Genomic DNA, 26,599 nt, shown 5'->3' with positions numbered 1-26,599 from the left:
GCGTCTGGGTGGAGGCCGCCGGGGCGGGGCGGAGCGCCGGCAGCTGGCAGGGCGGCCCTCGGGCAGGAGGCCCCGCGGGGGCGAGGGCAGCCGGGTGGGAGGCCCCGCGAGGCGGGCCCGGGGGAGCGAGGCCAACACCGGGCGCGCTGCAGGGCGGCTGCCGCCCGGCTACCTCCGGGGCGGGGCGGCCCAGCTGCGGTCCGCGGGGGGAGGGTCGCCCGCGCCTGACCTCGGGCAGCGGCGCTCTGCCTCCGCCCGGCCGGCTGCTGGGGTCGCGCACAGTGCACCCAGCGGCCGCCCTGCCCCCTCCCTCCCTGTCGCGCGACGGCCGAGCGGCCAGGGCGCCCCCGGGTCTGGCCCGTCACCACAGAGCCGCGGGTGGGGCGGGGGTGGGGCTGTGGCGGCCCCAGACAGCCGGCTGGGCGACTCGAGGAAGGAAGGAGGGAGGGCGGCGGTGGGGGTGGGGCGGGGAGGGAACATCCTGTCTGCGCCGGGTGCACCGCAGACAGCGCCGCGCGCCAGCCGCCCAGACGGCGCGCTGGGCCAGGAGCGCCGGGCGCGCGCCTGAGGGGTGGGGCGCGCGCGCGGGGGGACAGAGCGGGGAGGGGGGGATCCCTGAGGAGCCACAATAGGCCAGACGGCGCGCGCGTCCCCGAAGGGACTCGGAGCCGCGAGGGGGCGGCGACGCCGGCGGGCTCGCGCGCGCGGGGCCGCCGCTGGCTCGGTTCCCTCCCCCTCCCCCTCCCCGCCGCCCTCGCTCTCCCCCGGGCGGCCGGAGACGGCGGCGGCGTCTGCGGGAAGCCGTGTGTCTCCGCAGTGACGTGGGCGGGCCGAGGGCACGGTGACGTCAGAGGGCTGTGTGTAGCGATGTGTGTGGGGTTCGGAGCGGCGCCGGCACAGCCGAAGGGAGCGGGCGAGCGGCGACGGCGGCGGCGGGCACAGGTGCGGCCCCAGCTCGCGGGGGAACGCGGCGGAGGCGGCGGGAGGCGAGGGGTGCGCGACCTCCAGGGAGCCCGACGGCGGCGACTGGGGTGGTGGGAGTTAACAAAGCTGGTGGAGCTTCCCGGGGCGCGGAGACCACAGAGTCCGGGGTTCGGATGCGCAGGTCCGGGCGGGGTCGTGGCCAGAGGGGTCGCGGGGCGGACGTCCCACGGTGGATCAAGCCTGGTAGATCCCGGGCGGTGAGCGCAGGCAGGGGAGGGTGTTGCACTTGACCAGAGACGCCTGGACCCCGGAGACCTGGACGCCGGTCACCGCCCCCACACCCGCCCGTCTGCGCACCGCGGGGATGCCCGGGGCTCGACCTGGCTGGTCAGTCCGAGCGGCAAGGGATCTGGGCTGGGCGGCCAACCTGCGCGCGGTCCCCAGTTGGGTCTGGCTCAGGGCCGGCGGGGGGAGGTGTAGCCCTAGGGGCGCTGGGGTAATGCCGGAGAACTTCCCGGGGAGAGGGTGCGCGGGGGATTTCCATCGTTCACCCCGCGGCCCGGTAGTGGGCGATGTGGGGAGGACACTTGGGGTGATCCCAGGCTCGCGGGTGGGGGTTGGGGGACTCCTCTCTCTACTTCCCTCCACCCCTTTTCACACCCCCCAGAGGTCCCGGCACTCTAAGCTCCTTGTCTTCCCCATTTCGGGTGAAAGACGGGTGGGTGGCTTTGCGTGGGCGGAGTGCTTCAGGGTTTTAGGGGCTCCCCCATTCTAGGTCATGTCTCCTGCCCTCTTCCTTGGCCTGCATTGGATGAGGTGTCCTTATGGTGGCGAAAGTCAGTAGGATGGCTAGTGACTTTCGTCCTTAATCCTTTGGGTTTGTTTTAAGGTAAACTGCTGGGAGTTTGGAGAGCAAAAATTTCTATTTATTGGATTTCTTTTGGGTATTCTTTAAAGGAGGAAGTGGAAGAATCTTTTCTTTTTCTCTCTTCCTCCATTTGCATTCTTTGTGAGGTCTGTCTGCCTTGTGTTTTTTGTCCCGGATTAATCTTGTTCAAGGATGGAGATTCCCAGGCATAGAGCCTTACAGCTTTTGGCTTCCATTAAGCAAAATTACTAATCTTTTAAAGGGAAAGTTAATTTTTGCCTACAGTCATTTTAGAAAGATAGCATACGTTGATTAGATGAATCAATGCACTTGAGATTGTAACTTAGTTACTTACATTAACTCCTATGTTTTTTTGGGGGGAGATGAATGAAATTATGTTTTTTAAAAAATTAGATGAAATAATGGGTTATATTTTAGTTATAGTAGTGTAACTGAGAAAGCCTCTGGTACTGAGTTTCGGTTGAGATCATCTGTTTAAGGTTTTTCATATTCTGAATTTGAGTAGCGTTACTCTTTTTGAGGGATATTTTTGCTCCCTTTGCCCACCTTCCTATTTAAATGAAGCTTCTTCTAGTTACTTGGTGTTAGATTTGAAGAAATCACTCAAGTGTCACCTTTGGTAAAGTGAACTTAGTTTAAGATTAAGAAACTGGTTTCAAACTGACCCTTTGGCCTCTGGAGCAAATTCAAATGTAACTCTTCCTCTATCCCCTTTCTCTTCCAGATTAATTTAAAGAAGAATGAAGTGTAATTCTTGAAGACAATTGGGCAGTTTTTTTGTTAAGTATCATTTTTGATTGTAGAAGTTCAAGTGAAGCTAGAGGCCCTTACTGGTGTGAAGATTTATACAAGGCTTCAATTTGTCAGCACAGACCAACCAACCATTTTTAGAGGGGATACTCCCCCTCTCCTTTTTTGGTATCTTGGTAGTAAAAATTAAATTTGTTTGCATTATTTTGACAGGTTGGAGTCTAGGTTTTATGAAACATCAATGGCATAAACTTTACACATGCTTTGCTTAAAAAAAAAAAAAAAAAGATTAACCAAACCATTGCATTGAAGCTGGACCTCTTGAATTGAGAAATTGGTAATGTTATTTTACATATATATGAAGAATCCAAGGAAAGCCTCCTCAGAAGTGTACCTCTTAAGATTATATTTATTACTAGAAGCAAAAAGAGACATTTTGTAGTATTTGCAGTGAAATTATACTAGGATAAGCAGAACCAAAACAAAGTTGCAAAATCTATTGGGTAAGAAGATTTCCTTTTGGAAATTTATAATTTTTTATGAATAGGTTAAAAGTATTTGATACAGTTATTCTTCTTCAAATAAGCAACTAAATAAAAATGCAAATCTCAGACTTAATTATTTAACACAATAGCATAGCAATGGAAAACCTACAGGCAAATTTCTCCTTAGTTCAGGGCTCAAATAAAAAACTGAATGGGATGGGAGATGATGGCAGCCCGCCAGTGAAAAAAATGATGACAGACTTTCATGCAAATGGAAAAATGATAAACAAGGTGCCAACGGTAAAGAAGGAACACTTGGATGACTATGGAGAAGCACCTATGGAAACTGATGGAGAGCCTGTCAAGCGGACCTGTACTTCTGTGCCTGAACCTTTAAATTTAAATCCCAGTTTGAAACATACATTGGCACAATTCCATTTAAGTAGTCAGAGCTCTTTGGGTGGACCAGCAGCATTTTCTGCTCGGTATTCCCAAGAAAGCATGTCACCTACTGTATTTTTGCCTCTTCCATCTCCTCAGGTTCTTCCTGGCCCACTGCTCATCCCTTCCGATAGCTCCACAGAGCTCACCCAGACTGTTTTGGAAGGGGAATCTATTTCTTGTTTTCAAGTTGGAGGAGAAAAGAGACTCTGTTTGCCCCAAGTCTTAAATTCTGTTCTCCGAGAATTTTCACTTCAGCAAATAAATACAGTTTGTGATGAGTTATATATATATTGTTCAAGGTGTACTTCAGACCAGCTTCATATCTTAAAGGTCCTGGGAATACTTCCTTTCAATGCTCCATCCTGTGGGCTGATCACATTAACTGATGCACAAAGACTGTGTAATGCTTTATTGCGGCCACGAACTTTTCCTCAAAATGGTAGTGTACTTCCTGCTAAAAACTCATTGGCCCAGTTAAAGGAAACTGGCAGTGCCTTTGAAGTGGAACATGAATGCTTGGGCAAATGTCAGGGTCTCTTTGCACCTCAGTTTTATGTTCAGCCCGATGCTCCGTGTATTCAGTGTCTGGAGTGCTGTGGAATGTTTGCACCCCAGACATTTGTGATGCATTCTCACAGATCACCTGACAAAAGAACTTGCCACTGGGGCTTTGAATCAGCCAAATGGCATTGTTACCTTCATGTGAACCAAAAATACTTGGGGACACCTGAAGAAAAGAAACTGAAGATAATTTTAGAAGAAATGAAGGAGAAGTTTAGTGTGAGAAATGGAAAAAGAACTCAATCCAAGGCAAGTAGCAATTTTGAACAAGGGTAATAGTTTACTTTGAAATCAAAATTTTATATTTAGAGTATAATTTACACATTGTTAAGAAAAATACTGCCTATGCAACAACATGACACAAATCAATGTCATATTACATCTGTATTATAATTTTTAGGCTATAAAGTGTTTTCCTATTTAACCTTCCAAACAACCTTGTGGATTGTAGGATTATTCCCATTTCACAGAAAAAATGAGGTTGAGATGAGTGGCAGAGTTTGAGATGAGTCGCAGTTCCCAAAATTGTATAGTCAGGGAGTGGAAGAGTTGGGCTTTGTTTTGGTCCTATTGTCATTTTCACACATCCTGCTTCTTGATGACTAAATATATTGTTTTCTTAGGACTCAAGATAATTTACACTTTGGTATTATGGTGTTATCTCCATTTGCAAATGATATAATGACTAGCCCAAACATTTCTTATGTGGGCCCAAAATAGCATTTTTCAAAGGCATGGCTATGTTTATGTTTAAACCTGATGTTTATATGGTTGAATATTCAGGCTTGATCAATGTTGGAAACAAATAGAAAAAAAACATTTATCTGAAGTATTTGTGATTCTAGTAACCAAGGTATTTATTTTTGGTACAGGGAATTGAATCCTGGGGAGATTTACCACTGAGCTACCTCCCCAGTCCTTTTTATTTTTTATATTGAGATAGAATTTCACTGAGTTGTTGGGGTTCTTCCTGTTTCTGAGGCTGGGCTTGAACTTGGGATGCTCCTGCCTCAGCCTTCTGAGTTGCTGGGACAGACATGCACTACTGTGCCTAGCCCAAGATATTTTTTTTAAAGTAAGGAATAATTTTTAAAATTTATGACACAACTAGAATGAAGAAGTTTATTTTACATTAATAAAGTATTAATATAACAAGCTATTAGCAAAAAGATCTGAAACTTACTATTCTTTTCACTGCATTATTTCATAGGCTAAGTTAATATCTTCATTCTAATTAAGAATTTGAATGCCTGGTAATAGATGATTTGAATTATTAAGTACTATTTGATCTTGTTATGTATGTATCTTCCTACTTGATTTTAAATTGATATATAGTAACAATACCAAACGCTTCATGGTTTAAAATGTAGCATGCATTGCTCCTGAGCACTTTTATATATATGATTTATTTAATTCTTATAACAAAAGGCTGGCATGTTTTGTTTAAAACTTTAAATTTTTTCACTATTAATTTTTATTGCTTGTCCTTATCTGTGTCTTGTTTTATAGAAGAAATGAATGAGCATATTAAATGGCTGACCCAAAGTTGTTCATAGCAAAGTTAGGGCTGAATTAGAATTTAAAATTAGATGTCTTGAGCTTTATCATCGTACTCTTTAAGATTTTCAGGGAAATTTACTTAGCATAGTTTTAAGACAATGTTTTGCTTCTGAAACTCAATGAAGATGGTAGACTTTTAGACTCATTTAGAGTAGTTTGTTGCTTCCCAAAAGGTTAGTACTTTAAATTCCTTGCCAGTGGCTACTAGATTGAGGTATAGTTATTAACTAGTTTTAAAGCTCTCCTGACTTCAAGCCAGTACTCAAAAGTTTGAAACTTGCTTACAGCTGTATTTCTGCAATACTGAAGTTTGTGCTCAGAGGTCATCTGTTTTCACAATGTGAAATGACCCTTTTTGATACTTATGTTATCTTTGCCCCCAAACTATAAGTAGAGACTCTATGCTTATATTTCTGTAGGTAGTCATATTATTTGTCAGATATTCTTTTTTGAATCTTTGTTATTCTTGACATAAGTATGTTTTGGATAAACCACCTTGCCTCTATTCCTAATCTGTGTTTGTGTAAAAAAACGGAACCATGGTAAAGGGTTGAGTGGGGGAAAAAGATAGTGGGCAAATTAACTGAAACTGAATGTGGTGAGATTTGGTTAAAATTGAATCCATCCTTTATCTGGGAAGTAGTCCATTATTGTCCCAGAATTTATTAATTTGAATACACTTTTGATTTTGGGAGAGAGAGTGAGGTTTTTTTTCTCCCATCTCTTTGCCATGTTATATTTTGCATTTTTTGCAACATTTTCTTTCAATTTTTTTTTCTTTTTCTTTTTTTGTGCACTGGGGCAAACCCAGGGGCATTCTATCACTGAACTACACCCCTATCCTAATTATTTTTTATTTTGAGACAGGGTCTCACTAAGTTGAACTTGTGATTCTCCTGCTTCAGCCTCCTGAGTTGATGGGATTACAGATGTGCATCACCACACCTGGCTAGCAGTTTGCTTTTTATATTTTAATATTGCTTCCAATTTTATGTGAATCAAAGGAATTTAAAGGAATTTAAGAAAATTTTCAACAATCAGATCTTAAGTCTTTTTGGTTCATGTTTAATATATACTTGATTTTTTTTAATAAAGTTATGCTTACCCCACTGCACATTTAAAAAAATTTACTATTCAAAACTTTGTGAGGTAGTATTTTGAAGGTCTGTGAGGAAAGCAAGTTAGAATATTTCTTCCTCTCATATGAGAAATCAGTCTCAGATGTAACATGTTCCTGGCTATATAGCTGATAGATGGTAGAATCAGGAGTTGAATTCAGGATCTTCTGTCTTGAAGTCTGGTAATTTTCCCTTCTTCTTGAAGCAAATGTAGTAGCAGAAACAAAATTTTGAGGAACACTAACTTTTCTTATCAACTTACCTTAGTATAATGGTTCTAAAATTCTGTATTAGCTTACACATATCAACATAGACTAAGATATTTAACTGGGAAAGGGGATAAGGAAATAGTCCTTGATTAGGGAACCTTTTTTTCATTATCTTCTGTGTGTCAGTGAGTTGGTGACCAAACAGTTGACCAGAGGGAGCTCATTTTATAAAGTAAGACCAGGCCTTTTTTTTTTTTTTTTTAAACTATGCTAAATATAATAGCCTGTTACATAAAGGGCCTTATGTTTAGTGTGAATACTAGTGTAATTTGATATGCTTATATAGTTTATATAGTCAAAGTACTGTTTTTGGATTTAAAAAAAACCTGAAAATAGATGATTGATTGAAGAGTAGCAACTTAATTATTTTAAGGATGAAAATTATATTAGCAATGACCAACAAACTACTTACTTGCATAGCTAATAACTGTTTAATTTGCATAGGAGCTATATTTAGTTGGGAGAAATAAGTTGTATAAGGTCAGTGCTCTAAGTAAGGAACTGAATTTACTTTTTGAGGAAACTAAGGGTATATTATGAACTCTTTCTCATTCAGGTTGTAAAAAATATACTTGATTTTAGACCTGCCTAGGTTGCTCTGCATATCTTACTGTTCGAAATGAGCTTTTTGTGATTTTATAGAAAAATGGATATTGTATCTTATAGTGCACAAATATGTGGGAAAATATCATTCCTGATTCTTTTTCACATTATCAGTGGGTATTCAAACAAATCAGAATTAGATCAAATTAATTTTTGTCATGGAATAAAGGTTGCTAAGCAAATCGATCATTTGTAAATAAAATTTGAAGGGTGATATTTCTTTAAGATTATTTTCAAGCCTGTTAGACCATTTATAGTCAATTAATAAAAAAATTATAGGTGATGCTTCAATAGCATATGGCTATTGAAGCATATGGCTAATAATTTAATAGCATATGGCTAGCAATTTCCACTTTACTAAATGAAGGATGATATATACCCTTATAAATGTATTAAACTTAGATTTATAGTACTCAGACTGGACTACTATTAGTATATTTTTTACTTTATAGTTAGGGAAAAAATATAGGTTATCTTTGTTGCAAATAGAATTCTTAAAAAAATTTCCCCTGATTGGGAGGATAGTTCAGTGAGAACATAAGCTTAGCATATACAGGGTCCTGGGTTTGATCTCTAGCGCACACACACACACACACAAAAAAAAAAAAAAAAAAAAAAAGAAAAAGTGGGGGTGGAGGGAAGAAGCCAAGACAAACTTTCCTGAAAGCTTATTAGTTGTTTTCCTGCCTTTAGTTTTGCATTTTCATTTCAATTCTTCATTTCTGCAGAGGTTTTTTTGAGTACAAAAATCTCAAATTACAGTACAAAAATCTCTCCCTTCTTGCAAGCTGTTGTACAATTACTTAGGAAATGTGTTTCTTAGTATGAATCTAAATGAGGTCAGGACAACTACAGAGAGTTGTGATGGGACAAAATGTGTTCTAGTAGTTATTATGGTAGATTTCATGGTAATTTGTTACTTCAGTGGTATAGTTTGCATTTTGTGATTAGCACAAATTTTGATCAATTGGAGATAAGGTCAGAGTCAGGTGAAGTAATTGTGCTCCTATGAGGAATGACTGTGAATATTGTCTAACTTTTTGGAGTTAATGACTGTCTTTATGAGTTTAGAGATTAACTGCCTTGCCCCACAAACTACTTTAGATCCTGGCATGTCAGAGGCTCTCAATGGATTCTTAATTTTTTTAACTGAATAATTTTTTTCTTAAACAACACTAACTATATTTTAAAGTATTGGGATTTTTAAAAAATGGTTTAACCTTTAAGTACATATATTTTACACATAGACTATTAATGTAACTCATTAAATGAGAGAATGAATCTGAAAGTATTTGGAAGTTAAAAGTCTTTACTATAGAAATGTAGGATGGCCAGGCACCTGTGTAATTCCAGGGACTCAGAAGGCTGAGGCAGGAGGATTGCAAGTTCAATTTAGTGAGATTCTGTCTCAAAATAAAAAATAAAAAGGGCTGGGGCTGTACCTCAGTGGTAGAGTCCCCATGATGGGTTCAATCCCCAGTACTCCATACACACAAAAAAAATTTAGGATGGTATTTCAATGAATATTGAAGTATGCATATTTATTTGGGGATTCCTTCTTCCCCCAATCATATTCAGCTTTCCTAGAATTATGTGAAGATTTTTCTAAGACAAATAAGATAACCGTATACTGGGTTCAAATGTATCTCTCATTTAGTTGTTTGTACACAGTACACTAGTTGGATATTTACTTACCAAAATAAAGTATACAGGATGAAAGTGTGAAATAGGATTTTTATAAGAAATAGAAACATTTTTCAAACATTTTTATTATTTTAGATTTACAACCTGAGAAGGTACATTGATTGGTTCTCATGGAGATAGTGCCTGTTCCATGAGATCACTTTGAGGTTTTAAATGATAGACACCCACAGTCCATTTGGATTAGATAAGAATTTCACTTAGAATATCTTTTCTATTTTCTTCCTGAGCCTTTGTATTGAGTTTAGAGTAATTAAGTTTTGGAGCTCTTCCTGTTAATAGCAGGTTTTGTAGATCCTCTCTTTTCCTGACATTTTATTGGATATCTTTAGAATAGTGGCATTGAGAATAGTGCCTCTCTTTTCAGAAATGCAGAATCTGTATTCATTTTTAGCATTTAAAATAGAATTGTTAGCATTTTTTAAAAACATATTTTTAGTTGTAGATGGACACAATACCTTTATTTTGTTTAGCTTTTTTTAAATTTTTTTTTTATTGGTTGTTTAAAACATTACATAGCTCTTGACATATCATATGTTTAGTTTTTTTTATGTGGTGCTGGGAATCGAACCCAGTGACTCACCTGTGCTGGGCAAGTACTCTACCATTGAACCGCAATCCCAGCCCTCTTCAGCATTTTGTAGACTTGTGATAAAAACAAACAACTTTTATATATATGTATGTATATGTATGTATGTATGTATGTATATATATATATATATATATATATATATATATATATATATATATATATATATTAGGTCTGAGTTTCTTTTCGAACTGTAGCTTTTCAAGCCTTTCTTGTCTGGGGTTCTATGAGGGGAGTAGTAAGTCCTACAGGATATGTGATTTGAGTGAGGTCAGGTTCTCTTGAGGATGGTACTTAGTACCATTATACATGCACCATTCTACATGGTTGGAGAGAAATTGATTCACTACATACATACAAAGAATGCCTTGGGGCATTTCTAATTCTGTTGAGAACCCAGTTGAAAGGGGTCAGGAGGGTCATGAAATCAATTTAATGGGTCACCTGCATTTAAAAAAAACATGAAATAGAATAAAATAGAAAAATAGAGAATATCACATATAGTAAGATTAATTAATTTCCATTTTGATGTTGCCAGTTAACATTGTTTGAAGGCCCAAATAATCTGGGGTCATAATTTTTTAAAAAGCATACCTACTAAGATGAGAAAAAAGTAGTCTTGTACTTATTCAGATTAAAAGTTTTGACATTTCAGTGAAAATACATTTATGACATTGAGGATTCTACATAGTTGCATATTAAATGTTTTGAACACCACAGAATTCCTGTGTGTGTGTGTGAGAGAGAGAGAGAGAGAAATATATATATATATGTGTGTGTGTGTGTGTGTGTGTGTATATATATTATAAAATATATGTGTGTATATATATATATTTGAAGTCCTGGGAATTAACAGGATTTTTATCAGCTTTTTGCTTTTAAGTTATGAGGGGACTGACAGACTAATAGTTTCACGTGAAGAATGTAAGATAATAGTTGCACATTTATTTTTAAGAACATGATCCTTTGCTTTTCCTGTGAGTAATTTTAAGCACTTCAAACCTCAAATCGGCTTTGTGAGGTAGGTGGTATGATCTTTCAGTCTGTGGGAACAGCAGGCATTGCTGTGACTCCTGAAAATCCATTTTTGATAAGTTAGTGCAGATGCTTAGATCATATTGTCCCAGTTTTGCATTAGGTTGATTAATTCTAATGATTACAATGAAGTGAGGCTCAAGACTAAGCCTTAAAATCTCATAAGTAGCTATTTGTTACCTTGTAACACTATTCCGTTTCAGTTGTTGAGACACTCATTCACAACATGTTGGAAGTATTGAAACCTGATGCTGTACAGAGGGATTTGGTTTCTTCAGTAAGAGTTGTTGGCAGCTGTCTAGTAGGGTGTCTTTTTTATACTTCTGAAAATCATTTATTGGACACTTGAATGGCTTGTGTATTAAAAAGACCTGACATATATATTCACTTTGTACCCAAAGAATTATTTCCTACGTATGTATCCAGTCATGTGTTTGGTAAGCTTGATAATGATTTATGTTGGGCTAGTATAAAGTAATGTGCACTATATTTTACTTCTTACATAATCATTCCATTAGGATGATAGACTGTTAAATTTATGAACCTACTTACTGTCTTAGGGATACAAAAATTAATTTTTATCATTTTTAGTGCCTTTTAAATTATTTTAATAAGTAATTTCCATATATTTTTTTAAAAAGCTTTATTCTTTGGAAATTCCTTCAGTATTTTGAAGCATTTTGTCTTTAGGACTTTGAAATTATATTATTTACCTGGATGCCATAATGAAAAACTAGAGTGTCCATCCCAAAACAAAGTTTATTATTGAGCATTTGTCTAGGACTTCTAAAGGTTTTGGTTTATTTTTGTTGGTACAGATTGGAATATTTGTATGAGAACAGTGGTGCTGAGTGGGTGGAATTGCTTATGTATTTAAAAAGTGGTGACTTTTTTGTAAATAAGTCAAGTGCTCTAAATTATTTATTATTATGAGACTAATGTGCATTATATTACCAAAATACAATGTTTTTTTAACTAGAAAATCCAATTATCAGAGTCATGTGTATAAAGACCGTAATAAGATGCAGAAATTTAGAGAAACTTTTGTAAAACACATTTTCTAAAGTTTTTTAATTACTAAAATTTTTACTTATTAAAAATTAACTGTACCTCACATTCCACCATCATTGCTAACCCCCTGCCCCCTCTCCTCCCCTCCCCACCCCTCTGCCCTATCTAGAGTTTGTCTATTCCTCCCATGCTTCCCCTCCCTACCCCACTATGAGTCAGTCACCTTATATCAGAGAAAACATGCAGCATTTGTTTTTTTGGGATTGGCTAACTTCATTTAGCATTATATTTTCCAACTCCACCCATTTACCTGCAAATGCCATGATTTTATTCTCTTTTATTGCTGAGTAATATTCCATTGTGTATATATGCCACATTTTTTTATCCATTCATCTACTGAAGGGCATAGGTTAGTTCCAAAGTACATGTATGAAGATATGAATTGGTGTGAACATAGTTTATATACAGATATGAAACATTATGCTTTATATGTGTAATAAGAATTGAAATGCATTCCGCTGTCATGTATTTAAAAAAAATCAATTAAAAATAAATAAATAAATAAATAAATATTAAAGACAAAATTAAAAAAAAATAACTGTACATTTTATGGTTGTTTAAATTTTGCTTTCCTAGCTATTATTTGGAGTTTTATGACTTTAAAGAATCTTTGGAATGAAATAATATGTCTGAAATTTTGCTTACATGTGTGAAGTGAAATGCCATCTATTCATTTTGGGGTAGTTAATGGTGGGGAAGATGAGCAATAAAAGCATTTAGAAATGTTAAGGTTCTAACTTAAGCTACTAAGTGATCATCTCTCCATTACCAAATCACATAATGTGTTTTATTTTAATGTTTAAATTAAATTCAAATTCCCAAGTTGAAATGTAAGAGATGAAAGTCAATAGATGGCTCATATCTTGGTTATCTGATTTTTATTCCTGATCAGTAGCATTACTGCTGTGTCATTTAATTTTATATATATTTTTAAAAACCTAATTTGTATGTTGATACAAATGCAGACTAGAACAGAAAATCTGGCATGTTTGTGAATGTTTTGTTGTATAATATGTGCTTTTCTTAATTCTTTTAAACATGCAGTTAGGATAATTTGTTATAAATGTGTTTGTGGCTTACCACAGCATATTAGGTAAATTAACTTGCAGCATTTTATTATGGTTAGTGTGTACATGTCCCTATCATTTTATTATTTAATTTGTGTATCTGATAAAATGCAGACTGTTGGACTTCTTTCCATGAACATAGGATATCAAATATGAAAGAGACTCTTGAAAGTGAATACTTGAATGAAAGACAGGGTGCTAGGTATTGAAAATTCAAGTTAAGAATGTTTTTGACCTCAGGGGGTTGTTCCATCAGAGACCAGATAGCCACTTAGGGTTGAATAGGTAATTCAGACATTGGCTAGAGACTACATACACTAGATAATCTTAAAGGCAAATTTTCTTAGAACCTATGGTTTGTGACTCTCTTAGTGGATTGACTTGAGAATTAAAAAATAAAGAAAGGGAATTAAGAGTGATGAATATTTAAAAATAAGTAAATATGCTGGCAGTTACTTAAAGTAGAATTTAAAGTTTAGGGACATTGTAGAATAGACACTAGATTTGGATTGTGAATGAAACTTACATCAAATTGTATTGGTTAGAATGAAGCAGGATGTATAAAATTCTTAATAGGTGGATGTTCATTAAATTGTCAGTTACCTTCTGCAAGTTATCCTTTTTTCTCTTCCTTTATTTACACATATAGCTCATCCTTCAGCATTGAGGTGAAAAAAAAAGTTTGCCATATTTATAAAGAAATATGGTTTACTGATACTTATTAACAAACAAAGTGGTTTTGGGTTTAATTTGCCAAAGTACTTATTGTGTAGAATGTTATATAGTTACAAGTCTAATAGACACTATAGGAGTGGGATACAGTCTAGTTGACTATAATAACAAGAATAAGAATCAAAGTTCTCAAGGCTGTACATTCACATAGTACTCTTGTTTAAAATAGATTCCACATGTATGACATTTGATGAGGTCATTTCTGGTAATCCATGTTAACAGGCATATTGAAACTTCCTATGGTACGGTAGTTCATGTAGCAAACCCTTTTGAGTTTCAGGTGATTAGGCATGGTAATTTAAGGAGAGACTGTCTTACTAGAAGGTGATTGTTAAGAATGTAATTCCTCTTTACCTTGTGGCCTCTTCAAGTTGACATATAAAATTAACCATGAAGGGCTGAGGCTGTAGCTTAGTGATAGAGTACTTACTTAGCCTGTGTGAGGCCCTGGGTTTGATCTCCAGCATTTGGGAGAGTGAGATATATATATATATATATATATATATATATATATATATATATATATATATATATATATGTGTGTGTGTGTGTGTGTATTTGGATTGTGAATAAAACTTAAATAAATTTATGTGTGTGTATATATATATATACATATATTATGTATACATGTATATATATAATCTCAAATAAATAAATAAATAAATAAATTTGCCCTTCAATAAACTTTCCTTTCAACATTTTTCTGCAGACAGATACACCAGGAATGGAATTACAATCATGGTATCCTGTTATAAAACAGGAAGGTGACCATGTTTCTCAGACACACTCTTTTTTACATCCCAGGTGAGTGGCATTTATTTATTTGTTGTTCATTCATCCATTTATTCATTAAATAGGTATCTGCCAGTTACTATTCTGGGAACTAGGAATTTACTGTATGATGTTAGGCTTTCTTGTTAATGGATTATCTTCAAAAATTCAAAATTGTTTTTAAGAAGGTACACTTGTATAAAATCACTGTTAAACCTATTGCATTCAACGAAGGTCTTTTGGGTACTATTAAATTTGTGAATTTTTTTTTTTAGCAGAATACTGAGTTTTCAGATGTAGCGTTCATGAAATTGATAAAGAGGAACAATGTAGATGTCCCATACAATGAAAATGAGGTATAAGAGAGCATCTGAGGTTTAGGGGATAAACTATTAGTGAAATGGTTATATCTTTTCACTAAAGTTTATTTAGATTATAGTTAAAATATAGTTAAATATCTAGCTCAAATTTGTTCTATGAGCCTTGCAGATAATAGACTGAGCAATTTTATGTGAGCTATGACCCAAAGTAATAGTTATTCTTTTAATCTTAATTTTTGAGATTTTTTATTCTGTTTTATCAAATAAATAGGAAGTACTAGTCTTTTAAGTACTACTAAGATTGATCTGTGGAGTTTGCTACAAGGAGATTTCCTAGTACCTGGGCAGAATACATGGTCCCTGTTCTCTCTTTCTGAATTGTAGAAGAAGGACCCTGGGAGCTCTTCACTGGACTAACATGGATATTATGTCAGTCATGGAATGGGTGACTAAAGCAGCCCCACTCTAGCAAAGAGCAAGGGTTTGGGATGGTTGGTGGGCAAGTAGTGTATTAGTCAGCTTTTTCACCTCTGTGACAAAAATACCTGATAAGAACAGTTTATAGGAGGAAAATTTTATTTTGAGTGCACAGTTTCAGATGTTCAGTTCAGTCTATGGTCTTTGGACTCCATTGCTCTGGGCCCCAGTGAGACAGAACAGCATGGTAGAAGCTCTAGTGGAGGGAAGCTTTCAGGTCATGGCAGCTAGAAAGAAGACAGAGAGTGGGGAGCCAGGGGACATCCCCCAAGGGTATGCCTCCAATAGCCCATTTCTTCTAGCCATGTCTCACTTGCCTACAATTACCACCCAATTAATCCTTTGAAATTATTAATGCATTCAGTGAACCACCCACTTATTAGGTTATGGCTCTCATAATCTAAGCATTTCACATCTGAACATTCCTGCATTAACACAGGAGCTTTTTCTGGGGACACCTCATATCCAAACTCCAAGAAGTAGCATATAGTCTGTTCTCTTTCTGGAGTAAACCTCACTTGCTACTCAGAACTATTCTGCAGCTCTGTGAAGTGCGGCATGCTTTTAGTTCTCCAGTGGTTTTAAGGGAAGGAGAAAAGACTCCCCCCCCCCCCCCCCCCAGTAAGTATCTCTTTAGTGTAAGAAATTACTTGCAGAATAACAAAACTTCCTTATAATTTGATTTTAATGCCTAAAATACTGATTTTTCCCCAAGAAATCTTTTTTATGTGACCTGTTTTCTGAGTTGTTATAGTGTATATTTTGGTAAAAAAAGAAATTGATTTTGACTTGTACCTAAATGTAATATGTAATATGTGTCTTATCTTGGTTTTCTTTATTTTCAGCTACTACTTATACATGTGTGATAAAGTGGTTGCTCCAAATGTCTCACTTACTTCTGCTGTATCCCAGTCTAAAGAGGTCACAAAGACAGAGGCAAGTAAGTCCTTTTCAAGACAGCCAGAGAAGCCTCACATTAATAATAAACACCAAAAAACAGTGTCTTACCCAGATGTCTCACTTGAGGAACAGGAGAAAATGGATTTAAAAACAAATAGAGAATTATACAGTCAATTAGGTGAGTATTCAGGAATTATATTTAAAAATCAGATATCTAAAAAATGTATGCTTTTTACAGATAATTGAAACTTTTACCTTAAAAATGTCACCTTTCAAAGCTCAGGGTGATTTCTGTACTTTTTTAGGATGAGGATAGCTACGGAAGCTAATGAGATAGATATTCATAGGCTATATAGTTTCATATTGCAAGTGATTTTTGTCATTTTTTTCATTCCTGCCTTTTCTTGCTGTCAGATTCTTTAGTAGGTTTTTGTTTGTTTGTTTGTTTTTGGTATGGGGGATTGATCTCAGAGGTACTCAACCACTGAGCAACGCTCCCAGCCCCTTTTTGTATTTTATTTAGAAGTAGTGTCTCACTGAGTTGCTTAGTGTCTCATTAAGCTGCTGAGGCTGGCTTTGGACTCACAATCCTCCTGTCTCAGCCTCCCAAGCTGCTGGGATGACAGGTGTATGCCACCGTGCCTGGCTTTCCCCTTCCCCTTAACTTATTATGAACTTAGAAACCATTTAATGAACTTTCAGAAATAATACATAAGTAACAGTGGTTAGATATAGAGCCCAGAGAAACTTAAGTCATGGAATAAAGCAAGGATTGAAAGTTATGGGAGCCAGCCAGATGGCATAAATGCAGAATGCTAACTGGTTATCTAAAAGAAAAAAAAAACACTTTTTAATCCACCATGCCTTTTAAAATACTGTGGACTAGGGCTGGGGTCGTGGCTCAGTGGTAGAGCGCTTCCCTGGTGTGTGAGGGGCCCTGGGTTCGATCTTCAGCACCACGTTAAAATAAAGGTATTGTGTCCAACTACAACTAAAAAATAAATATTTTTTTAAAAACACTATGGACTAAATGAGACATGTCTACTCAAATACTACCTGTGTTACATTCCACGTAGAAGCACAGCTTTGCTTAGTGCTTAGGCGGTGTGACAGTTATTTTAGCTGCTTTGGAACAGTTGGAGAGGCCTCATTTAACTGTTTTCACAGAGAATTGAGATTCTTGAGAAATTTCTATACTTTAATACTTTGAGGGGTTTTTTTTTAAATGGTACTAGGGATTGAAATATGCATTTTGTGCTTGCTTACTACTGAGTTACATATCCAGCCCTCATTTTGAGATTTTCAAAACTTGGTTTTCTTTGCATTATAATGCAAATTTAATTAATTAATTTATTTTATTTCTTAAATTCTAGTGATTTTTTAGAAACTAGTTGAGATATAATTTCCATACTAAGGTTTACCCCTTTAAAGTGTTCAGTTTAGTGGTTTTTAGTAAATCACAAAGTTTTGCAGCCATCACAACTATTTAATTCCAGAACATTTTCATCACTCTAAAAGGAAATTCTACAATCCTGTAGCAATCACACACAATTCTTTTATCCTATAGTCTTTGGCAGTCACTAATTTGTTTCTGTCGTATGGATTTGCCTATTCTAGACATTTCACACTAAAATAATCATACAATGTGGCTTTGTGTTTGACTTCTTTCACTATTTTTTCAGAATGTGTTGCATGTATCAGTACTTTTCTTTTTATGGCTTAATATTCCATTTTATGGAGATATCATATTTCATTTATCCTTTCAGTTGATTGATAGTTGCATTTTGTCTAGTTTTCAGTTATTATGAATAATGCTATTGTGCAAACTGCGTACAAGTTGTAGTGTGGACATGTTTTCAGTTCTTTTGAGTAAATATGTAGGAGTAGAATTGCTGGATCATGTGGTCAAATATGTTTACATATTCAGGGACAGTCAAACTTTTCCAAGCACCTGTATTATTTTATATTCCTGTTAGTAGCTTGTGAGAGTTAATTTCTGCACATCTTTTTGTCAGTACTTGTTTTTGTCTGTCTTTCAATTAAGCCATTGTAGGTTGTGAAGTGGTATTTCATTGTGGTTTTGATTTGTAATTCACCAACTACTAATGATGTTGAGTAGCTTTGTATTTTTCTGGACATTGTGTATTTTCTTTGGAGAAAAGTCTTTTCAAATTCTTTGCTTATTTTTAGATTGGGTTATCTCTTCACTATTGAGTTGTAAGAGTTCTTTATGTATTTAGGATACTAGATCCTTATCACGTATATAATTTGCTATTTTGTGAGTTTTCTTTTTGCTTTCTTGTTAGTGACCCTTGAAGCATAGCAGTTTTTAGTTTTTGTGAAGTCCAATTTATTTTCTTTGATTACTTGCTTTAGGTTTCATATCTAAAAAAACCATTGCCTAATCCAGGGTTAGGAAGATTTACATTTAAGAGTCGTAGCTCTTACAATTAGGTCTTCACTCCATGTTAATTTTTATATATGGTATGAGGTCCAGTCCTATTCATTTGCAAGGGAATACAGTTTCACATTTGTTGAAAAGACTATGTTTGCTTGATAACATTGTCTTTGGCACCTTAGTCAAAAAATGATTGCCTACAAAAGTGTGGATGTGTTTATTTCTGGACTCAGAATTTTTTTCCTACTAATTTGTCTGTTCTTAGGCTAGTATTTCCAACAATCTTCATTTTTGTAACTTGAGCTTTGAAATGGGGAGTTGAGTCCTCCAACTTTATTATTATTTTTAGGGTTATTTTGGCTATTTTGGATTCCTTGAATTTCCATGCGAATCTTAAAATATGCTTGACAATTTCTACAAAACAAAAACAAAAACAAAAACACAACCTGAATGTTTTGATAGGGGTGCATGAGTTAGTCAATTTAGGGAGTACTGCTATTTTAATATTAAGGTCTTCAGTCACGAACATGGGATATCTTCTCATGTATTCAGATTTTTTATTTCTTTAGGTGATGGTTCATAAGTCATTGTACAAATCTTTCTTTCTTAAATTTATTAAGTGTTTTGTTCTTTTGATTTGTAAATAAACTTGTTTTCTTAATTTGATTTATGGATTGTTCTAGTGACTTTTAAAACAGTGATATTCATACCTTATTTGATTTTTTTTTTGTCCTCTCAAAGATCCATTGGTCTCACATAATTCTACAAGTAAAAAGAAATCAGAGTCTGCTACTTGCACAAGAGACTCAAGCAAGCATGATGAAGCTTCATCTTCATTTCTTGTCAAAGATGTTATTTGTGAGGATGATAAGGGGAAAATCATGGAAGAAGTAATGAGAACTTATGTAAAACAACAGGAGAAGCTGAACTCAATTTTGCAAAAGAAGCAACAACTTCAGATGGTAAAATTATTATCTAAGATAATAAAATTATTATCTAATTATTATTTTCACAATGATACATTGTGAAGAAAACACTTTTGCATATTATTAATAAGGAAAGTGAAGGTGGGGTATTGCAAATGTACTTAAGATCGTTCAGAGTTGACACCGATAAGCAATTTTAACATACTTTAAATTTTTTAAAGAAAATAGATAATAAGATAGTTGGAATTTAGGTTTGTTTTTCTTTCTTTCTTTTTTCTTTTCTTTTTTTTTTTGGTGGTACTAGGGATTGAACTCAAGGCTCTTTGCCACTAGCTATATCTTCAGCCCTTCCAATTTTTAATTTTGAGACAGGGTCTCACTAAATTGCTGAGGCTGACCTCAAACTTGTGATCCTCCTGCCTCAGCATCCTAAATAGCTGGAATTAGGGGCATGTGCTACCATGCCCAGCTTAAATATTTTCTGAACTGAAATTTTTAAATGATAGAAATAAAGTAAAAATTATATTGTGATTGTTTATGTTATAGGAGGTGGAAATGTTGAGTAGTTCAAAAGCTATGAAGGAACTCACTGAAGAACAACAGAATTTGCAGAAAGAGCTTGAATCTTTGCAGAATGAACATGCTCAACGAATGGAAGAATTTTATGTTGAACAGAAAGACTTGGAGAAAAAATTGGAGCAGGTAATGAAGCAAAAATGTACCTGTGACTCAAATTTAGAGAAAGACAAAGAGGCTGAATATGCAGCACAGGTAAGAGTTATTCAGTTTGTATGAAGATGCTCTTTCAGCATGGAAGTGGAAACTATTTCTTCTGTATTAAAGGAATTCCTTTTTGTTAAGTTCATTTTGCTAGGCTAGATTTCAAAATAGTTCTTCTGCTAAGTGCAACTTCATGCTGTTATTGTCTCAAGATAGTTTTTTGACCTTTGTTACTTTCTTACTTTAAACTTTTATTGTGTTTCTGTAAATTTAATTACCTAAATCATTAATCTCAATTATGATTACCTAAATCATTATTCTCAATCTGAATATAAAATTTTATATTATTTTGGACTGGGATGTAGCCCAGTGATAGAGCACCCACTCAGCATGCCTGAGGCCCTGGGTTTGATCCAAAGCACCATAAAATTAATAAACAAACATCTTAATGTAGTATTTGGACTTTCAAATCAACAAATTAATAAGCTTTAACTGTTTTCTACTATATTCAGAAGCACTGGAGGCAAAAAAATAAATAAATTTTTTTTGTTGTTGTTAATAGTAGCTAACAATTCAGGGAAGATGAACAATCACATTGTGATAGGGAGAAATAGTAAAGTGTAGGGCATTTTGCAAGTACTATGAAGGTGTTCTTTCCTTTTGATCCTTTGCTTTTTCCTCAATGTTGTGTCAAATTAAAAGTATTAGATATTCAAGGGGATTGTGACATGTATGAAATAGTTAATTTTTAAAAAAATAATTTGAAAATAGCTTTTTACCATGATAGAAAGATTAAATTGAAAAATAAAACTAATGAAAACTGACAAAGCCTTTTAAATCACACAGTTGGCAGAGCTGAGACAGAGATTGGACCATGCTGAGGCTGATAGACAAGAACTCCAAGATGAACTCAGACAGGAACGGGAGGCAAGACAGAAGTTAGAGATGATGATAAAAGAGCTAAAGCTGCAAATTTTGAAATCATCAAAGACTGCTAAAGAATAGAAACCATGAAAGAGATTAATTTGTGTATTACTGACAGGGTTTTTTGTTTGTTGCTTGCTTTGGTGATTGAATCCTGAACATCTTATCTGCATGAAGATAAATAGGCTTTCTGTCCATTTGTAGATCAGAGAAAGTGAAGAGATTATATATTAGTACATAAATTTTTACATTTTCCAAATGAATGAAATGTATGTTTCTTTGTACTTTTTTTCACTCAGCTTGTTAACAGTAGTATATGGTTTCAACTAGTAGATAATTACCTATATTTCTAATGCAAAATTAATAATTGTATACTTTTTAAAAGCTGCATTATGTGATGGAAAATAGTGATCAATTTTGTTTATCCATATTTCAAACTCAACTTTAGATAAAATGGTGGTATTATAATTAAAATATGTAATATAGAACTACTTGAGGAGTTGAGTCTCCATTTTTCTCACCAACACAAACTCCTTTCTGAATTGATATAGTACATTCATTATTATATGCAAAATTTGCTTTTACTTTGTTCAGATTGTGGAACTGAATTTCCACCAGTTTTCTTTTTGGTGTCTTCTAAGAGGAATTTCATTGATGAAGTTATAGCCCACCCTTGTACACAATGGGCAAAGATAACATGCTTTGTTAGTTATGCTTTGCTGCTAAACACAAGAAGCGTTGTAATTTGTCTTTCAATTTAAATGTGATTATATTTAGAATTTTTTTGTAGTGACTTCAGAAAAATAATTTCTGAGCTTTTTAATGGTGTTAATAGTGGTGTGAAAATATTAATGTTCTTGAGAAAACTGATTCCATTAATGTACATTGGTTTCTATACAATCCATAATCCTGTACAGTTTTCATATGTAGTTATGGGTCTTTACTAAAATTTATATAATGGATTTGTTTTTCTTTAAATTATAAAATATTAAACACCTTGAGGTTATTTTGGACTTTTGTATGTTTAAATGTTATCTTACCAAATTTGCACGAATGGACCATTTTCAATTGCTCTTTGATATCAAAATCAGGAATTTACAGTAAACTGCTAGTATCTGATAGGTTAATATAGGTCACTTTAGTTATCTGCTACTGAAAGGTTTCTGGATAATTTTTAGATGGCAAAGGAATTTCATATTTTGGGGAAGGGCAACATCTGCACTTTTTTTTTGCACAAGAAGTCTAAAAAATGTTTTTAATAGCAAATCTCACAGTAGTTAGTTATTAAGTAAAATTCTCAATATTAAGTTTTCTGAAGGAAGATTGATTAGTATTCCATGAGTTTTTTGTTTTTCATGTTCTCATAAGGTACTATATGAAATTACTGAAGAGATCTAAATTTATTTTAAAAATAAATCAGCTAGAGTTAAAGTTACATACTATTTTCAGCACAGAAGGCTTATACTCTAATGGTATAGAATTTCAAAAATTTACTAGGTTATCATTTAACTAGTTATTTTCATATTTTGCTTAATGGTACTCATATATCCAAAAAGAACTTTTGTACTTCACAAAATGTAGTTTATTTTCTATATAATGTGTGATTTTCATTTGAGCTTTACTGTGTTAACCCTATAGCTTAATTGGTTGATTCTTGAAATCTCCTCAAGGAGGAACAATGTGAAAATGACAAGCAGAAATATGTTAAAAATGACATATCCTCCCAGTGCCATTGATTTAGATATGGAGAAAGAAGAATCACAAACATTTATAATATAGTTTTATTTTAGCTGTGAATTAGTTTTGTCATAACTCAGCTTTTTGGTAGATATACTCAAGCACCTATAATTTCATTTATTTTTTTAATTTCCTCAAAACCTTTCTGCTTATGTTACTTAATAAATTATAAGCTTAACCTAAGTTTCAACCCAAAACTTCTAAAATAAATTGCTTAATCTTTGAAATGGGTTACTTTAGAATTCTAAGTGGTAACACCATTAAATTATTTATAAATTCTTGATTTAAAATTGAGTAAAGAAATATTTTTTATAGTCCTTCATGTAATAAAACTTGCCATGTGACATATAGTCTTTGTTTTCCAGAAGATTCATTGATGTGCCATATGTTTCTAACTTCCTTGAAAATAGTTTTCTAGTCAATTGTAAATATACCTGTTATTGTTAAAAGTAACTTTAAGTTAAATTGCACCATATAGCTTGAAAACAATGTAGAAGTTTTTGTAATACTTTTAAAAGTGACCTCTGCTGAAGTATCTTATCCATATAAAACTTATTATTCTATGCTTTGCATGCTTTTGTGTGCTGATTGCTAGCTTAGTTTGTTTTGGTGTTAGTTTTTGTGTGCCAAGTTCACTTGCAAGCAGATTTTTCCTCAGATTTCATAATATTATTCTTTTTAGGAGAAATAAAAATGTTTAAAAAGCTGCATTAAAAGATCAGCCTATAAAGAATTTTGGTAGAGCATCTTTAGAAGGAAAAAAGACAATTTTAGCTTACTGGGTGATGAGTGATTTTTAATTTGAGTAGTGATAGCGTATCTATAATCTAAACTTTATGAAAAAATGTACCAAATCTATAAAGGTATTAAATGGAAAACCTCCTGCTGTCAATGAGGAAGCTCTTAAGCCACCCTAATTTCACAAATGGCAACTTCTAACACTATGAAAAGTTTGACCAACCAACATAAGTTTGATTTGTGCTTTAATTTTTGTAAAGCATATTCTTTTGCTTAAATTTCTGTGTCCATGAAAATTAGGATGTTTTATTCTTCTTGAACTAATTTTATAGCATATTTAATATATTACCAGTTTAGATAAAATCATTTGTACATATTGAATTATAAAACAAGTAAAGTAGGTGAAATAGACCAAGTACTATGATATTTGCAGGTTATCCATATCTTTTAGAAGAGATGACAGAACAACCAATTTGTTTGCACATCTGTGGCTTCTGTTTGAAGGAAAGTAAAAGGACAAGGAAACTCAAGTAATATAAAACAGGCTCAAAGTATTTCCCTAGAATTAATGGCAAAGCTAATACTGAAGATTTTGCTCAGCTTCTGAAATTTTCTTAATGATAAGATGTTCTGATTACTTAGGGAAGAATGCTCACTTTTTTATTTGCCCTTTATGCATTTAATCCACATGACAGGACATTAAAATTACTATAATGAAAAACTGTGCTCAGACTGTACATCTATTCCTGTGCTTGGAACTACTTGTTAATAGTTTTTATTGAAGCTATCAGCAATAAGGGACATACAGCTGCTGTATTATATGTTGGTAAATTGAATAAACTGCTTAAAATTTTCTTTTTCTAGTATAGAATACTTAAGCCTTTCCACTATTGGGAGAAAAGCATATGGGTATTTTATAATGCATCTTCTTTAAAAGGACAGTCTTTTTCTTTTTTTGTAAAATCTTTCCACTTAACTGGCTTCTAAACAATATAATGCAGTTTGAAGCCTGCTTAGGAATAGAATTAAATGTCTTATGTAGTGCTACTGGTTTTCAATTAGAAATGTAAAAAAAAAAAATTTTTTAAAATGAAGCCCAGAAAACAAAGTAGTTTAATATAAGATGAATTTATAAGATTTTTTTTCTTCAATAGAGATACCTCACTTGAAAATAAAGCACAGCATACTTAAAGTAGTTCTAGTAAAAGCATCCTACTAAATTAATTGCTAAGTCTAGGGCATTTTTTGGGGAAATTAGAATTTGTGAAAAATAAAATATACTTGCTTTTAACTATCTTGTTAGGAGTATTTGTTTATCTTGATAATTTTATGCCAAAATAGTAGTCTTAAATTATTTCTGAATTTTTAACCTGTGAAGGCAGTAAATGAATTAACTGTTCTGCAACTGTTGAAACAAATTGTTAAATATATTGACCACAATTCAATTTATAATTTTGCCAATGATGTACAGTTTTAAGATTAAAATTGCTGTGGTTGGTTGCATTACATGACACACAAAACTGTCCTCTACCTCACGTGAAATAAATATTTTATATGGTTTTACTAAAAAAATGACTCATCTATCTGGTCACTTAGTTTACAAATTTTGAATTATATTTATTGAAACATGACATACTGTGCTCTTAGCTTATACCTCAATTGTATTTTGTGCTGTTTTCCATTTTCATGTCTTGTAAATAACTTGTATAGATTGTGGATCAAATTCCAAATAAAAACTTTTAATGCCAACGAAATTTGATTCAAGTCATCTCAGTATCCTGTGTTAAACAAGCTACCTTGTATTCTATAATTGATATTATTTTTCTTTTTTTTTTTAAACAGGGAGAGAGAGAGAATTTTAATATTTATTTTTTTTAGTTTTCTGCGGACACAACATCTTTGTTTGTATGTGGTGCTGAGGATCTAACCCGGGCTGCACGCATGCCTGGCGAGCGCGCTACCCTTGAGCCACATCCCCAGCCCGATATTATTTTTCTTTACAGTCTGTTATTACACACTGATTAACTTGAAAACCATTTTTTTTGGTGGTGCTGGGGACTGAACCCAGGGCCTTGTGCATGTGAGGCAAGCACTATACCAACTGAGCTATATCCCCAGCCAACTTGAAAGCCTTTTTAAAAATAAAATGAAATTTTATATAATATTTTAGGTGGTGAAATAATCAGCAATTTGTCATTATTCTATTTCATGACACTTGAACTCTTCACCTTAGCATCTTTTTTCCTCACCCCAGGTATAAATTATTGCTACATTAACAGATCACCCTCAAATTTAGCAGCTTAAAGCAATAAGTGTCATAGAGTATCTGAGAGTCAAAAATATAGAGCCTAGCTCTTTATACGGATGTTACCTGGGGCTAAAATCATTTGAAAACTGGATTGTGCTTAAGGACCTGCTTCTGAGCTCTCCTGTGGCACTGAGTGTTGATAGGCACTCAGTTCCTGACTGTGGATGTGTCCATACAACTCTCAGGACAGGGTGTTCGACTTACCCAAATGAGTGATCCAAAAGAGAGCAGTGCCACAATTTATGACCCGAACTGGCACATACTGTCCTTCCCCCTCCTTTTTTTTTTTTTTGCTTTATCCTGTTAGAAGTGGGTCACTGAGTCCAGCATATATTCCATAGGAGAGTGTAATACAAAGGTACATAGAGCTAGAGGCAGGGACCATTTGGGGCCACTTAAAATGTAGCTACAAAACCTTCCACATTTTTAACTCTTTTTGGTGATATATATAACAAAACCATTTTAACGATTTTTTACTGTACAATTCAGTATCATTGAGTACATTTGCAATGTTGTGCAACTATCATCAAACATTTTCATCATTCCAAACAAATTCTATACCAGTAACTGAATCTTCAGCAT

General features: G+C 35.4%; 1 protein-coding gene across 3 annotated transcripts; it reads left to right on the top strand.

The window, feature by feature from the left end:
• The first annotated feature begins 777 nt into the window (after positions 1-777).
• Positions 778-25,463, top strand: Skil (SKI like proto-oncogene). Of its 3 annotated transcripts, none has more exons than XM_071615479.1 (7): positions 778-942; positions 2,538-4,302; positions 14,508-14,602; positions 16,212-16,444; positions 19,406-19,626; positions 20,137-20,292; positions 21,157-25,463. In XM_071615479.1, the coding sequence occupies exons 2-7, from the start codon at positions 3,205-3,207 to the stop codon at positions 21,313-21,315; spliced, it is 1,962 nt and encodes a 653-aa protein (XP_071471580.1). In that variant the 5' UTR covers positions 778-942; positions 2,538-3,204; the 3' UTR covers positions 21,316-25,463. The 3 variants fall into 3 exon arrangements, with proteins under 3 accessions (XP_071471580.1, XP_071471578.1, XP_071471579.1); XM_071615477.1 differs by having other exon boundaries at positions 20,137-20,361; XM_071615478.1 differs by lacking the exon at positions 778-942 and adding an exon at positions 1,985-2,432 and having other exon boundaries at positions 20,137-20,361.
• The last annotated feature ends 1,136 nt before the right edge of the window (positions 25,464-26,599 follow it).

The sequence above is a fragment of the Marmota flaviventris genome, chromosome 8, assembly GCF_047511675.1.
Source record: "Marmota flaviventris isolate mMarFla1 chromosome 8, mMarFla1.hap1, whole genome shotgun sequence".
NCBI lineage: Eukaryota > Metazoa > Chordata > Mammalia > Rodentia > Sciuridae > Marmota > Marmota flaviventris.
This window is presented reverse-complemented; position numbering and strand designations above follow the sequence as displayed.

Excerpts from the sequence above, each read along its gene's own strand:
- Skil (XM_071615477.1), top strand. The coding sequence starts at position 3,205 with ATGGAAAACCTACAGGCAAATTTCTCCTTAGTTCAGGGCTCAAATAAA. Across the intron at positions 14,603-16,211 it reads CACTCTTTTTTACATCCCAG|CTACTACTTATACATGTGTG; the intron begins GTGAGTGGCATT and ends CTTTATTTTCAG. Across the intron at positions 16,445-19,405 it reads AGAATTATACAGTCAATTAG|ATCCATTGGTCTCACATAAT; the intron begins GTGAGTATTCAG and ends GTCCTCTCAAAG.